The sequence below is a fragment of the Vanessa tameamea genome, chromosome 10 (assembly GCF_037043105.1).
Source record: "Vanessa tameamea isolate UH-Manoa-2023 chromosome 10, ilVanTame1 primary haplotype, whole genome shotgun sequence".
NCBI lineage: Eukaryota > Metazoa > Arthropoda > Insecta > Lepidoptera > Nymphalidae > Vanessa > Vanessa tameamea.
In genome coordinates, this window is record NC_087318.1 from 5,916,265 (window position 1) to 5,933,923 (window position 17,659).

Here is a 17,659-nt window from a genome sequence, read left to right on the forward strand (position 1 = left end):
TATTATATTAATTGATTTTTAAATTACCCTTATAAAACTTTAATTAATTATTTACTCAAATATATAAAATGAAATATCGCAACTGTACTTACAATAATTATATCTAACAGTGTCGCGTTGAAGAACTACCAATAAAGAAAGTGCATTAAGACATTTGTGGTTTATGTGTAATTGTGTTTGTGGTTGAGGATATCAAAAATATGACGGTGAGATGTCACAGCCGGACAGGACACTGACCCGAATCGTTATTTGATCAAACATTAGAACGCGTGTGAGTGTCAGGTGGCGATGACGCGGGGGGAGGGTGTACCCCCGCGCTTATCAGGAGATAAGCCGGCGGTTGATAACGGCGGACTCGCAAACGTAGGCGAGGCTTCACCGTGACCAGGCCGCTTGGAACCCAGCGGCCGCCGCCCGCCATGCTGCACTCGTTGAACGCACTCGCCGGCAAGATATCGCCGGGCGGCGGCCTCGACTCGAACGCGAATAGACACTCGCATCCGAACAGGAACCACAAGACTACGTCGCCATCGTCGCCGTACTCTAAGACAAAGTAAGTGCCCTTATGATATTCCTTCCTGAAACTCGCAATCGAAATTTGTACAGTCACTGATAAAGTTACAGCCGCTTGGAACTGCGTAATGTCGTCTGTGCGTGCGCATCGTGTCATTATTTATGATACTATATAACGATTACCTATTCAGATATCTTAATTTTTAATTCCGCGCTTTATGATGTCTATATAAATGTACATTATGAACAAAAAAATACATATCATATTCAACTTTTCAAATGTATAATGAAAAAATAAAAAGTTATTCTAAACATGCGATTTCAATTGTAGGCGCACCTAGTTGATTAAGAAAAAACAAACTTACATAGTGGTTTTTTTGCTTCGAATGTCTTTTATAAAAACGATACATTGAAAATTTAATTGACTTATTGTTATATGCTATCTGGTTTATTTAAAAAAAAGAAAGAAATAGGTAACAATTATTGGAATTGTATTACTAAAAAGACTTATGTTTACATTGCATTGAGTTTTGTAAGTTATGATGAGACGTGTTTGTTTCCATACAAAGTTAAACAGCACGAATAAGTTTATTTCTTCATTATATTACATTACATACGGAACCCTATCGCTTCAGTAGACGCCGGCGAGCTTCCACGAGTACACGAATGAAAGGAATTTTATTTCATCACAATTGAATAAAAAACTAATCATCAGATAAAATTGACTTGTTAGATGAGTTTACTTTTAATCAAATCTCTAATATACTTTCTGATTTTGTTAACTCCTCTTTAAACTTTTAGCGTAAGTGCTGTTATAACTTTTAAAACTTTGAAACTTTGCTTACATGATCTCTTTAAGACTGTACTTAACTCATATATTTAATTAAACTTAACTGGAGAACTCATTTACAAAGACTTATATAAAACAAAACGGGCAAAAGTTTAGCCTTAATTAGCTCATTGTAAACCTGAGAATACGAACGTCGTTTGATTAATTGAATTTAAAAATATTATTTTTAAATATTAGCGACGTTCTCAAACATTATGAAAAAAACTTAAAGCTTCGATAACATTAATACAACATTTATCGTTTTACTACTAGTACAAGGTTTTTATTGCTAAAAACATTAAGTAAATTCGATTAAATTCTTTGCTTAACGTTTAATGGACCGACTACACGCAACGACTTACGTCTAGTTAACGTTTTGTTTTGCGCAGTCGAGCTGCAAAAATACATTATAGTGTACTACACGTGTATGGCAGTAATAGTAATTTTGTACTTCTACGTTTCAGTATAACTGCTGAATGTAATCAATTCTTAAAAAATGTTGGGTATACAACTATATATTCATGACTTTTGGGATATGTGATTTATTTTTGATGGACCTGATGGTCAGCGATAACCACTGCTTATAGACATTGGTTCTGTAGGAAATATTAATCATTACTCACATCACCAATGAGCTTCCAACATTGGGAACTAAGATTTTGTATTCCATGTGCCTGTAGTTACACCGATACTGGCAAATGGTTTGATAATGAGTTATTGTCTCACTGTCTATAAGCATCACTTGATCTCCTATAAGTGTCGGATTAATTTACCATTGGGCTTTGAGTGCGAGGATATAAAAAGATGCACTTTCGTTTTTTTATGCATAGACTTGTACTCTATAGTTAAACCTTTACCAGTCGACTAGACTCCATGGAGTATAGCAGCCCTAGGTCAGACAGATATCGATTATTATTTGAAAAAATATTATTGTTATGTGTTTGTCACGTTTGTGGGTAACGTGTATCTCGTTCAACAAAGATTAGTCACTCCAATGCATCTTGACTTAGCTACGAATATTGATATAATCAATTTGTTGATAAAGCAATTGTTTGATATAATATTAGCTTCATAATGTTGTAATTGTTGTATCACAATAACTCATTATTAAGTATCGAAAATGATGTAATATTATTTTTCCATCTTTTATAAAAGCTGTTATATTATTGCAAATGCAATACAATATGTAATATTCTTGTTAAAATCAAAAATAAAATATACTTTAATGAATGAATATATATAATTATGTAAGTAACAAGCATATTTCAACGTCATTCAATAACAACTTACCACCGGTAAGAACCGCTAAGAAACCGCTAAGTAAGAACCGGTAAGACCGCTTAGAACCGGTAAGAAGATGATTAGTTACTCTTTTCGAAAAATCAAATTGCATGTATTGATGGTATATAAATAAACATATAAATAATGTACATAATTATACCACATGTGTACTAACGAATACTGACTCCACGAATATTTATCATCTCTTTAATTTTGTTATCTATAAGGGTATGCATCATTTATTTTGTTTTCTAGAGGGGTTTTACAAATCTTTAATAAATCTTCATTTTTTATATTTAACTAAAATTAGAGCATGATTATTATTAGCAACGTAGTAAACTTAAGTAGAAACGAGTATGACTCATTGGAAATAAGTTTATAATTTAATGAAAAATAATTATTAAATTATAATATAAATAGAAGTGAAATCATAAAGAAAATAAAACATTCACAATTTTTATCTTATTTAGCAAATTATATCTAAAAACACGTTCAGCATAAGAAGTAAGAACGATATTTTAGAGAATCTTTATCAATAATGTAAATAAGATAAGATATGCAGTATAAACAAAATATAGGCCAATGGATAAAATGGTTTCATTTTAATGATGTCACTCGAAACGTCATCGAGGTTTTAGGATCCTTATCATTACCTTATACCTTAGGTACATAACTAATAACAAAACACACATGTATACTCCATTCGATTTGGACTTGTGTTAGAAGTTCATCCGGTGATGAAGCTTTAGAGGCCCGTCGAGGTGGTCTGCATCAATTGTTAAATACCAATACTGTGTTGCTGTGTTTACGTTTGAAGGGTGAGTGAGACGGACTTACGCCGGTGCAAGTGATAAAAATCTTAGGTCTGTTGGTTGCCGATAACAAGACCATCAAACGACGGTTACCACTAATCATAAGCTGGCACCTTCGATCGTTTGGCAGCCTAACAAAATAAAACAATCATATTCATAAGCAGGAAAAAATATTAATAATCCTGAAATAATGGGCAATTTATTTATTCTATAGAAGTTTCAAGTGCGACAAGGAGGATAAAAACAAGCTAACCTTACATTTTTTGTTAATTTTATAATTAGATTATATTACATTACACATACATATAAAAAATAATGTTTTTTATGAGCCTTCAAGGTCCACATCTAGAAAGAACAACTCAACAAAGATTCATTAAAATCGAATGAATTGTTTAAGAAAGCGTAAAAGACAAACGTATGTGTAAATATTTATATATATATATAACAAAAAAAATAAAAAAAACAGTACGGAACAATTTTGTCGTTTTAAAATTCAAAAAGTAAGTCAATTAAACGATACAGGCGTCAATGCGTTACAACATTCAGTCGGTTGACATTTCGATTTTTGTATTTCTTGAATAATATAGAAGTTTCGTTTATCTTCTTACATTATGGACATACAAAATTAGCAGTATACAATTAATATCCGGGAACAATATTAATTCCCCACCGTGTGTAACGAAACTAATGGCCCATAACTGCCGCTAATGTAATCCGATCAATACGGTTTATTGTATCAGCAACGTCACGTCATTTTTCTTTATTTAGATAGATAAAGTATTAAAACTAAATTAAATGGATAAATATTTGTGATTCTGTTCTCACAATAAATTATTTTCAATGTAATATATGTTATAAAATACAATCCTGTCCGTGTAATACTTTTGTTTAACTTGCGATTGTCTGACCCTGTCGTAGCAATAATCGTAGAAATTCCACGCACGTCCGACTTTACCGTGAAATTTTATTTTATTTGCTATATCGCTAAAACGACTTTTGTCCTAAACGCTTCTGATATTTCTATCGGAAACATCACCTAAATTCGTTTAATTAAATGGTATTTTTGTAAAGATTTTGTGGATCATGAACGAGAAAAGTGACTTGATTCTTTGCTAAATATTATAATATAGTTAATCCTCTGTTTTTAATTCGTATACTCGTTTCTAGTACCTAATTCCAAAGTTAACCTATTTCCAAACATTTTTTCAAATTACTTCAAAAACAAAAAACTATAGTTATTCTAAATTGTTATGTATGTCATACTGTGCCCAAGAAGTTTTTACCGAGCGTGTCATCGTTCCTTCTGTCGTAATATTAATTTCTCCCCGCATGTGCCACAACTAATAACGCTCGGCTGTCACAAATCTCACTCGCTATATTTGTTTAATTTTATGTGTAACGCTGTTTATCTCTGTGTACTTACACCGTGTATAGGAAGATTCACCAAGAACAAATTTAGTTAAAATATATTTGTTAAAAATTATATTGAATCGTAATTTATATTAATTGATGATACTTAATTGAAAAATAATATGAGCCTTTAATAATATTGAACAATTTAGCCGTAAACAAGGGCTATGTAGGTTCACATTGGTACCTTATAAATCATTATAACCAAACAAAGTATTATTTTTTATTTCAATATAGAAATTTCAAAACCAACTTACATATATCCCTGATGCCACCAAGTTAAATTAATTAATTATTGGCTCATACATTATTATAAAAGGTACGAGAAGAATGGGATCCCAATATCAAATATTTTATCTTATCGGAAAACGACATTTCTAGAAAACGTCGTTTGACGGGAGAATATCTGAGTAATAGGTACTACCAATAAAGAAATGTATAGCTTAAATAGATCATTCGACTAGAACTGATATAAGAAGGTGGACCCCTCGAATACACCCTCCATGGAAACAAATATATGTAGTTTTATTATATTCAATAGTTTGTTAACGTACTTTTTTTTGGTTGCATGTTAATAATAAGAAAAATTAGACCCTGTTGTTACAAAGATTGATAAGTTAATGACTGTATTTATTACAAAAATATAGATTTAAATGGAGAATTTAACAAGAAATATTTTATCTTTTCTTTGATAAAATGAGTAGCGACACCCATTACGCCTCTAAGTTACACATTATTATGTAAATATTGTTAATGATCCGAGTGCAATATTGTGTTTTAATTTCTAAATGCGATGAAACACTCATAATATATAATTATTTTTTATGTGAAGCTTGAGTATTTGGTTTTTATAATATGTTAAAATTAGCGTCAGATGCCGTTTAAATAAACAGTTATTTAACTTATATAAACTTATTTGTTTCGAAAAAAAAGCCCAATGCCGTAGTTGTGTATGATGAGTAACGTATGTCATCTCATCTTGATAATGACCAACATTAATATTATCTTCTCGGAAAATGTCCTATCAGGAATATCCGACGGTCAACTCTAGCATCTCGCACGCTCCTTGGTCAAATTAAATAGGCCGCGCTTCCCGGCTTTCTGTTACACACTTCCGTCCCTTTTCACGGAATCACTCCCACACATTGCATTAAAGCAAGAGGATAGATGTTAAATCAACAAGACATAATACTTTAATGTGAAATTATTATTATTATTGCTAGTAACTAGATGAGGCATGCGGTTTCGAAATGAGTGTTTCACACGCGTCACGATGACTACTTCCCTACGAATGGCTCAATAAAAACCTCAACCACAGCCCCACTTATCATTTCCAGATTCTGTCATTTACTTTTTTGGCACTAAACCAAAATATATTGCGAATATGAGCCATACTCGTTCATAAATACGGATTTTTTAAATGACTTAACTACGGCACCATCTGTCAAATACTATCAGAGCATTGAACTATTATTCCAACAAAACAGATATATACATATATCGTGCTATCTATTTTTGTTTATATATACCTACACTTTACAATATGTGGCCCAGCGCTTTACCTGCTTATTTTTTCGTATTACATTGAATAATAAAATATCCTAAAATAGAACAATATTGTTAGCAAGTAAAAAAATTTTTGTAAGTTACTAATTTGAAATGTTTATAATTCGACGGCGTGATAATTTGCCAGAATCATTTTTTGTATTTTCCCTTGTTATTGTGATATTTTTCTGCAGTATGAGTATTTTGTATTTTGAATTATTAAACTAGATAATCAATTATCACCTTACCAAATTTGATCAAAATCTGCCAAGTGGTGTTCGTGTGATACGAACGAACGGACGTACCGAAAAGACAATCAAAAAAATTAAAAATTGGAGGTTTAAAACCTATATGAATAAAATATTCCAAAAATAAGTATACCTTGGCGGGGTAGCTCTTTGTGTAAGCCCGTCTGAGTAGGTACCGCCCGGTCATCAGATATTCTGCCGCCAAGCAGCAATACTTGGTATTGCTGTGTTGTGATGTAAGTAATCGGATGCCCCATTTTCTCGTCCGCCCAACGATACCATAAAAAAAAGGATTTAAAAACAAACGCATAGCATAGCATAGTCAGTAACTATTCGCCCTAATGATTATCCGTATAGGTATCATATCAAGCTGGGGTACTTATTACTGGGGGATTATATTTACTCAGATAACTTATGTGACAGTGTGTGACACATTACATATTATCATATATATAAAAAATTATGTCGGTCTATTTTTGGAGATTAATAACTTTCGATACTGTCTGATCGATTACTGTGAATTTGGTCTCACTTATATATCTAGTATATATAGTATATAATCTAGTGTATATATAAGTATAAAGAGCGTTATATACTTTCTACATTTTGAATGGCTCTGCAGCGATTTAGATTTACCGCTTACCTGATATTTATATATATATACAGATGCACAACTATATGTGATGAACTTTGTTAGTTACTGACGTAAAATAATAATATGTGTAGTTAATTTCAGTGTCAAATGTGCTGTTTCAGATAAAGGCAGGAAGGCAATATAAAAAATAAAAAAATCGACGTTATTTTTCAAATGATTTTTTTGTCGCTTTAAAATTTATGAAAATAAAATAAAGAACGCACTTAATGCAATGATGATGTTTTTAATAAAACTCGATTTGTATGCATATGAAAAATAAAATTGTACCGGATTATTTCATTCGTTAGTATATTTTTCGAATGCGCTTTAGTTAGCACTTTAATTGCTATATTTCATACTCTCATTCGTTGTTAATAAAATTTTAAAAATGGAAACTGGTTGGCGGTATGCGCCTATAATGAAATCATCTTTCAGTGTTTCGTTCAATATAATAGAAAAGTATTTATTTTTTAATTCAGTGATAAGTTTCAATACATTTGTGCGGATATAACCAAATGCTGTGTTATTAGAATCGCTTTGACAATAGCATTTATAAATGTAAATTTATTTTTAGGGTAAAGTTACAATTTTAAAATGCCTATAAAAATATTTATCTATAAATATTTTATTTCTTATAGTGTTCATTTGCACTTTAATAATAAACACAATATTTATATTGTGACTATATATACATTTCGTTGACCTTAAGCGTAGTATTAACAAATCAGTGGTAGGAATCCCATAGAAACACTACATCCATTAACGTATCATGTTTAATATGATAAACGTTAATGAATGTATTGTTCAATATATTTATTAAATAAATACTCTGCTAAATAAATGTAAGAAAAATATAGTCTTTTTTATAGCCAGATTATAAAAAGACTGATATAATTTACAAACAAAATAACAGTTCTGCACCAAAAAGTATGCTCTGTGGTTGGCATAAGTTTATGGGCTATAAGGTTAAATGAAAAACCATAGTTATATATGTTATCCATCTACTACTTAATCATAACTAAACACAGCTAAATATAAATTTACAACTTATAAACCATACAAAACATCTGCACATTTTTATAAATACAAGCGAATTTGACCCTTATTGTTGAATAACTAGAGTGAAAATAGCGTCAACAAAGATATACGATGTTATTTTAAGCTTTATTATTAAAACCGTTGTATCGATCGATAGATAAGAGATAACATTCAAGCACCGTTTATATTGTTCAACATATTATCTGCGATATGGTATTTTTTTATATTAAAGACTGTTAATCAATAACAATCGTAAGGTAGCCTGAAAATTAATAATAAAATGGTTAACTTAATTGGCCAAGACTATGATTTGAAAAAAAGCTTAACAGCGTCGAAAAGACAGCTGTCAAAATGTACGTGACATTTTTTTCAACTGGCAACATCGTAACGCTCGGACGTCATTGATTATTATTAGTTTTCATAAGAAAATATGTATGTACGATAATAATAGGATATATTAAAATGTAAAGGAAGATGGAAATGTCCCACTGGTCGGCGAAGGTCTCCTCCAATTTTCAGAAGGTTCAAAGCTTGTTCCCCCACGCTGCTACAATGCGGGATGAATACTGTTGTGTTTTTTCTATCGACACATGAAGTTTAATTCACAATGTTTTCCCTCACCGCCACTTATGACGTGAATTCTTAACACAAAACATACTGTTATCAAAATCACACCATGCACTCCATCAATTGTTACGAAATGTTATTTGAAAAATATAACTAAGATTTAAAAATAAATTAATTTCTCGACTATCGCTAGAGATTATCCTAACGCTGTCAATTATTTGGTTACAATTGATGAGAATTGATAACTCATTATCTATTGAAACTATACGAAAATTCAACTTAAACATAAAATAAATCACTTCACTGAGAACCGCTAACCGAAAAATATTTGAAGCGTAGAAATGGATTTTTATATGTTATGAGACTAGCAATATTACTGTATTGCGAATTATAATGTCCACACACTAATATAAAAAAAAACTCTATTCTACTAAAAGTAAAAATGACTCAGGAGATCAATTACTTTACTTTGTGCAAGCCCATCTGTGTAGGTGCCACCCACTCATCAGATATTCTACCGTCAAACAACAGTACTCAGTACTGTTTTGTTCCGGTTTGAAGGCTGAGTGAGCCAATGTAAATACAAACACAAGGGACATAAGATCATATTTCCCAAGGTTGGTGGCGTATTGGCGATGTAAGGAATATTTAATATTTATTACAGCCCGATCGCCTATATCTTAAAAAAGACTGTCAACTAAACAAAGTGCATTCGATAAATATCGAAGTGGTTTCGAACTTAACTTCGTCTTAATTATTAAATACAGTTCGTCGATTATTAAACATGTAAAAAATAGAATATGAACTCGTATAATTGTATATATACATTTTGTCCTTTTGTATAAATCGATAATTGCTATAATATTTTTGGCCAGGTTCGCGGATGTGTTATAGTTCCATCATAATATCTTACAATAATTACATATTCATAACTAGAGTGAAAGACAATAATGTTCTACTAAATGAAAAATTTCAATGTCCTACAATAATGAATATATTACAATATACAATATGAAAATTCAAAATTAATAACAAAGGTTTTTCAAAAATCGAACCAATTCTATCATAGTATTAAAAATATTTTTATTTGTGGAAAAGTCGATGATGCTACGTTGAGGGGTAGGGCGAGATACTATTCAGTCCTGTGGTCTTGCCACATCATGTGTTCACACTAGTTATAGACATGAATATTCTATTCGTTATTATTAAAAATGTTTTATATGCAACAAATGTTAAATATAGTTATGGTCATCGGATAACCCTTCAAAAGTTCTACTGATAGTAAATATAACACCAATGCTAATGACATGCAGTTTCAGTAGCAGAGATTTTTCAATAAATTTTCAATATTTACTACCTTTATAAAATACCAAGCAGCCGATTTAGGTCAACGATGCTTACGCAGCGATATCAAATAATATACTCTAACGCGACTAGCAAACGATTAGCTCGCAATATATTTGTATATTATGCGTTAACTTTTTTGCTTAAATAAATATTTTTGATAATTAGTAAAAAATATCAGTGAAATAAATTTATTTGTATGAATAATATCAATGTATAAGTACTGAAGGCTCTGCATGCTTTTTAATTAAACAAACAAACACAAACGATTTTACCCAACTAGGAGGCTATACTATAATTTAAGTAGGCTATGTTTGTATTTGTGTTCAGCTGTTCTCTCATATTTTTTTAAACCGCCTAACATAGTTCGACAAATAAGGTAACGTTCGAAGCGACTTAGTTTTTCGCTTTTTTTAAGTTATAATAAGAGGATATACATAGCCATGTGCTTCCTTGCAATAAATTATAATACCGTAGAATGTACAGTACATTTTACGGTGTTATAAGCAAGCATCCCAAAATTTCATATGATTACGGATATGCTGTGAAGATAAAGATGTCATCCTGACCGATTTCGATCACGCCGACCAATCTCACGCAGGGCATATTATAGTGCACAGGTATATGCACAAACGCACTAAACTGCAAATCCGACACAAGACGCAACCGACGCAAGAGTTCAGGATCAACGACTTAACGTGTTTTTTTTTGGCAGAAACATTCAATAACTTTTTATCGGTTTGATCTGAACCCAGAACCACGGGATCTGTGGCCTTATATACCACAAGACCAATAAGACAGTCGTCTGAATACCACTATATCTATGTATGTATATATATATATATATATATATATATTATATTTCAGCTCCGCCTGCATGGCGTCTAGCGCAAGGGTCAATCGAAACTACACAAGTACAAAATAGTGGTTCTATTTAGTATGGCTATCCTTGTTTTTTTTATTGATCTTGGTCTTGTGAAAGAATGTGAATATATTTTTATATCTCCGAATTCCGACATCGCTGCGAGATAAAATAAATGTACCGTCTAATCATAAGCTTTTAAACTCAAAATTAGTTCGGCTGCTTTTCTTAATTCTCTCGAACAATAAAGTAATTTAGAGGTTCGTTATTTATATAATTATTGATTATAAGTTTAATTTTATAATTTTACAAAAAAACAAGCGATTTTAATCTATTTACTCCAACAAATTGGATTTACGATCTTACATTGTATAACAGCACTTAAAGTGTGTTCAAAATTTCAGCCTTATTGGTTACGAATAATCGATTTAAAATTTACTTACAAGATTTAACCCACGCTGTCTAAGAAGTCTATTTAAATGTTATCTATCTATCTTTAACTGTATTAATTGACAAATGATAAATATTAGTACATAATAATATACAAACTATTTGATGAAATAATAAATAAATAAAAGAACTTTATAAATGTTTTTAATGTGGGTAGTTGTGAAAAATCTATGATGTAAATTACCCGCCAGCATTGCAAAGACTGGTATTCGTGTTATAACCTGCGCTCTGCTAGTAGATCGAGTTTGATAAGTGATAACTCGGTGTAATCGAGCGATGTACGCCCTTATCAGTGATAAGAACCAAGCAAACAAGTACGCCGACTATGGAGTTTGGAACTGTGGCGTTTCTAGAACAAAAAGGTACAATATTACATCGTATTACGTTACACAGTCACCGTACTAAAATTTGTTATATTTATTATCGTAATAACACGGTGTTTTGTGTGAGTTTTAAAAATACTCTTACTGATTATGTACAGTTCAAATTAAAAAAAAATTGTATCTAAAAAATAATCCTTAAGTATTTCATGTGTTGTTTGAATCCGTTATGTAAATGTACATATTACATCCTTATCTTATATTCACTTAAAACCTGTACATATTAATATTTGAAAAATATATATGAATAAGTTTAATATATTTTAAGAAAATATTTTTCTATCTAATCTCGCTGTTAAATAATTCACACGTTTATTTTTATATACAAGTTGTTTTATATACTGTTCATAGATTTAGATAGTATTTAGGTTCGATTGTAAGTTAGGTGACATAATTTCATTATATAACCGTTCCTTTATATAAATAGATTTAAGTTTATATATTACGTACCTCCGTATGCAGCGCCGTAATATTACAGAAATATTTTTTTTTTGTAAAATAGACTTTGGACAAATTATATTATTAAATTGAATATCATTTTCGAACTAAGATAAAAATGACAACAAAGCTAATTTATGAATGAATAATATTTTGTTTATAGTGATAAAAATGATTATGTATTTATTTTAATTAAAAAAATGTTTTCATTTGTTTCAGTGGGATGAATATGAACATAAACAACAACAACAACAGCACGAGCATCAACAATAATAACAATGACGAAAAGCCAAGTGAAATGCCGGACCCTGATTACATAAAGGTAAATGTTTTTCTATATTTTATAATTATCACTTGAACGATATTTCACTTAAAGGTTTAAAAGACAAAATCAAAATATTCTTTATTCGAGTGGGATCATACAAGCAATTTTGAACCGTAATTTTTATCCAACTGTATTTTAAAAGTAAAGCTACCGCCGTTTCGGAATGTATTTTCTATCGAGAAAAACCAGCAATTTGTTAAGAGCTTAATTTATTATGGATTATTCTGTAATTTATTATTACACTAATATCAACGTGATTTAAATTATAAAACAATTTCGCTTATCCCAAACTCATCACTTCGTTAAGCAAAGAGGCTAATAGGGCCGCAGCCTGGGGCATCGACTAGTTTTAACCTATTTATCGTAGTTTATGAAACTGTTGATGTTTACGTTAAAATATTTATGAATAAATTTCCTATTGTCGTTTTTATTTGTTTTTAGTGGAATAAAATAAACTAAAACGCATTTTGGCTATTGAGAAATATCCATATAAGAAACAAATCCAAAATATAATATGAGATTCAAAGATGAATTTCCAGATGTTATTTAAGAATGGCAATTTCGATGCTGTAGTGTATCAATACACTTTTAAGATTTCGTTTATTGATAATGATAATATATTTGTTACTGATCATTAGAAAATATTTATAAAATTTATGTAACCTAGTATGAATTGTACCTGCCTTATTTATAAAAGCAGTACGTAAACAGGTACGATTTTAAAAACGATTTGACATTTTGAAACTATCTTAAGTTACCTTAGTTCGAATGTCAATAAATAATCGGATGACTATTGCTATATATTATTAAAATTATACATATTTCTATTCAAAATAAGAAATTCAGTTTAGTTTTCAGTTTAAAATTGTATTGATTATTATTAAACTAGGTGTATAATTTGTTTTATTTTTAGTTAACATATTTAAAGTCGATAATTGTAATCGATTAAGTTTTTTACAAAGAGGTTTTGTATGTTTTACGAAACTGTCTTAAGACGTTTTCGATGTCGATCAATCGTAATCAAAGGATTTGTATGTTTTAAACCAATCTGCGCCAGACAAACGATTGATTTTGAACCAACCCGTAATTTATCCGAAATAACGAAATGTAAACAGTATTATTAAATTACAAGACTTTTTATATTATGTTTTTTTTATGGCATTGGTTGGCGGACCAGCATATGGGCCACCTGATGGTAAGTGGTCACCACCGCCCATAGACGAAGGCGCTGTAAGAAATATTAACCATTGCTTACATCACCTATGCGCCACCAACCTTGGGAACTAAGATGTTATGTCCCTTGTACCTGTGATTACACTGGCTCACTCACCCTTCTAACCGGAACACAACAATACAGAGTACTGTTATTAGGCGGTAGAATATTTGATGAGTGGGTGGGACCTACCCAGACGGGCTTGCTTGCACAAAGCCCTACCACCAAGTAAATATATTTCCTCAGGACGAGTGGAGTCCTGAACCCATCAGTGGGTTATACACTATATAAACACCGAACAGGCTATTACCTTACTCTATTGATAATCATTAATAATAATAAACATTATTTTACACAATTTTCTTGAAAACATTACACATGCATATATATACATATTTTATTGCTCATACATACATATAGCGCAATAATAGATAGTAAAGTAAAGTAGCAGCCTTTGCAAAGTCAAAAGTCAAAAATCTTTATTCAATGTAGAAGTGATTGCACTTACTTATTGATAGTCAAAAATCTACCACCGGTTCGGAAATTAGCACCTCGGACCTGAGAAGAACCGGCGAAAGAAACTCAGCGGGATATATATTTTTTTTTATTTCATTTTCACAAATATAGTACATTTCATGTACAATAATTATAATAAACACATTTTCGTTATTTGAAATAGCCTGGAGGCGTCACCTCATTCCCATGGTGTGCAATTTACTAAAAAGTCATCAGTGTTATAATATCCTTAAATTAATGACCCATCTCTGGTCCTGTTCTCCTTTGAGGTTTTGAAATTTTGTATGCTTGCTCCGTGAGTTGGTGGATACAGGTGAAAGATTTTAATCTGGGACATGAAGATTAGCTCGGGATGTTTTCATGACCTATCGCCCACGGTATGAATTATAAACATAAATTAAGGACAGTCGTGAAAATTAATTGGTGTCTGTCCGGGTTTGAGCTCTTAATCATTGGTTAACATTGAATCATTCTTCTAATCTCTGGGCCATCACGATTCTTGGCCTAATATAATATTACATAAATTATCCAAATCGATAAACTAGTTTTTGAGTAATCGGTGAACAAACGTAAAAACGTAACGCGTCAAATATAGCCTCGTTATTGTTTGAAGTCGGTTAAAAATATATTGCTCTGATTGGTGTAACTTACGAGGTCTAAAGACCGCCATACACAGAACAAATCCAATGTACTCTGATACTGAAGCCGCGAGATGGAGTAAATCCCAGCGCATTTGTAACAAGTTTCGCGAGAGTGTGAGTTAAACTCGAATCAGTAGAGGTATTCTTTAAAAACAAACTCGAAACTCAACGCAGGACACGAGCGTGAAATGGAAGAATGTGATAAGCGACATACTCTATAACGATACGTAACACCTTAAGTCAGTTGTCAACATTTCAAGAATGTGATACGCAGTGAATACTTACTAATTCTTACTTATATATAGGTAGATTGATATGTTATAGAGTATAGCACGTGTACACGTTCATAATGTTATCATGATAATAATATTATTAATGATGTCTTTATTTATACGAAGGACAAAGTAATTTGTGAATTGTTCTAGATTCGTATTGGTTTAAGCGTAATCTTAATTATAAGGGAATTCCTTTGATTATTTCTTCTTCCCCCGTTCTTTATGAAATACCCTGTGAAGCGGGCGGGTAAAAGCTAGTTTATTATTAAATGATCACAATAAAACTTACATTAAAAACTAATGCAACAATTTGTATAAAAATCGTTTTGTATATGACAACATTCTTAATTCATTTATTTTCAATTTCCAGAAATTTTAATCCATCTATATAATCCATTAGTTTAAAAAGTGGAATTATTTATAAGTATTACAGTATTATATATATTAATACGTGATTATTTGGTCTTGTAGTCGAGACATGAAAGCATAACAAACGTAAACGAATAAAAAACACAATTTCACACGACATTAATTGGATTAATAGCTTAATTTCAGGCTTTAGTTTTTAATTTTCGAGCGAGAACTGATCCCTGCATCCATTCACCTGAAGCAACGTTATCACTTTGTCATTCATGCGAGCGTTTAATTTAGGCGAGTACTGTACTGTAACATGGATGTAATCAGGTTGCGAACGCGTGCACCAAATTTCAAGTGACCGACTTCCAGAATGATAACGTCACTATCATTCAATGGAACGATATTTTCATATTATTGATATACATGTATGCGTGTTTTTTTTTTCTATTTAACTTTATTATGATTTTGGAAATAGCTAGTGGTTTTTTTAATCAAGATGAGCTTGCTTGTTTTTAACGATTGCGTCAGCTACGATAGGTTAAAATTCTTAGTGAAGTATACTTACATATTACAGCCTGTTTTCTTTCAACATCATGCTATGTAAAGTGGTACTTGTTTGAAATGGTACTCATGATCTTCAAAACCAGTTAATACTGGCAAATAATTAACATTATTAGATCATTTTAACTATTACATGCAAATAAGATATAATAGTATGGCAACATTAGTTACTTTAGTTAATCAGGTAGGTATCAAGAAAGTTAAACTAAATTGTTTGAAACATTTAAATCGTTTGTTATCATGAAGTCGATAACTTGAACTTGACGCGCTAAACTCGAAAGATCTTTTACCTTCAATAAATTTACGATATTTAAAGGAACAACGTTTGGTATGATGGCTTTTGTGACGTTTGTGAGCGGACGTCGTGAGCCAACGTAAAAGCGATTAAATTATTATCGAACAGAAACTTAAATGAAACGATCTTGAACGTAATACATGTAAAAACAAATAGAACTTAATGTATTAGGGATTAAAAATTCTGTTACGAAATTCGGCCAACACACACAAAGAGGTCAAGTTAAAAATAGCAGCTTGTAAATATAAATTAGTATATGACGTGTATTTACCTATTTTATGCGTATCATTACCCACATATAAAGTAAATACTTTAAACTCGAAAATACCACATATGATATATAGATATATGTATATAGTCCCGCATTGGAGCAGCGTGGTGGAATATGCTCCAAACCTTCTCAAAGGAAGCGGAGGCCTTAGCCCAGCTGTGGGAAATTTATAGGCTGTTAATGTATGCAATGTGATGTATGTATATGTATATATCCCAATCGAAGAAGGAATGCAGACGAACAAACCTTGGATTACCGTTTTCCATGCGACTTACTAATTTATCAGCTATACTGTGCACTATTAACAGTTCTTGATTAATATATTTATTTGTCTATAATACAACATATACAACATATATACATATACAACACTATTCCATTTATCTAGCTATATCCATTTTAATTTTACTTTCAAAGATGGGATAACAGTTTCGTCGACGTTCAAAACGCCATTTTTTCGTACATCCGTAATGGATATCAAAGATTATTATTCAAGCTCTCGACCAATGATATCGCGCGAATTCGATGTTCAATATTGTTTTTTCTTTTTTTTTGCTTTTATCCCCTTGTGGTTGGAATAAGCTATAGATTGTCTGTATCAGTTTCAACACCAAAAATAATTTTAATATTACTATTATTATATATATTAGTAGGTACTCAAATATAAGTTGTGTGAATTTATTTTATTTTCTTGGTAGGTATAACAGCAAATATAAAAATCCATTATACGCCGTCCTCTTTGTCACCGTACATTCGGCCCGTGCAGTGTATTCTAGTGGATTATTTTAATTATGTCAATATATCACTTCATTTTCGTATTTTAAAATGTTTGCTTCCATTTCGCTCGAGAGTTT

At 31.1% G+C, this 17,659-nt stretch overlaps 2 protein-coding genes across 9 annotated transcripts in view; one reads left to right on the plus strand and one right to left on the minus strand.

Annotated features, from left to right (window-relative positions):
• The window catches only part of LOC113392727 (CUGBP Elav-like family member 2), a 387,219-nt gene that overhangs the window by 250,695 nt on the left and 118,865 nt on the right, over positions 1 to 17,659 (plus strand). For 4 of the 8 annotated variants that reach the window (XM_064215966.1, XM_026629291.2, XM_026629275.2 and 1 more), the window contains exons 2-3: positions 111 to 553; positions 12,571 to 12,673. In XM_064215966.1, the coding sequence (XP_064072036.1) occupies positions 420 to 553; positions 12,571 to 12,673 (237 nt within the window). In that variant the 5' untranslated portion in view covers positions 111 to 419. Of the gene's footprint in view, positions 1 to 110; positions 554 to 11,794; positions 11,896 to 12,570; positions 12,674 to 17,659 lie in introns of those variants that run through there. The other 4 variants (XM_064215969.1, XM_064215970.1, XM_064215968.1 and 1 more) reach the window with 3 other exon arrangements.
• Positions 1 to 17,659, minus strand: part of LOC113391540 (sodium/hydrogen exchanger 9B2-like) — a 416,017-nt gene that overhangs the window by 219,445 nt on the left and 178,913 nt on the right. The window lies entirely within an intron of this gene.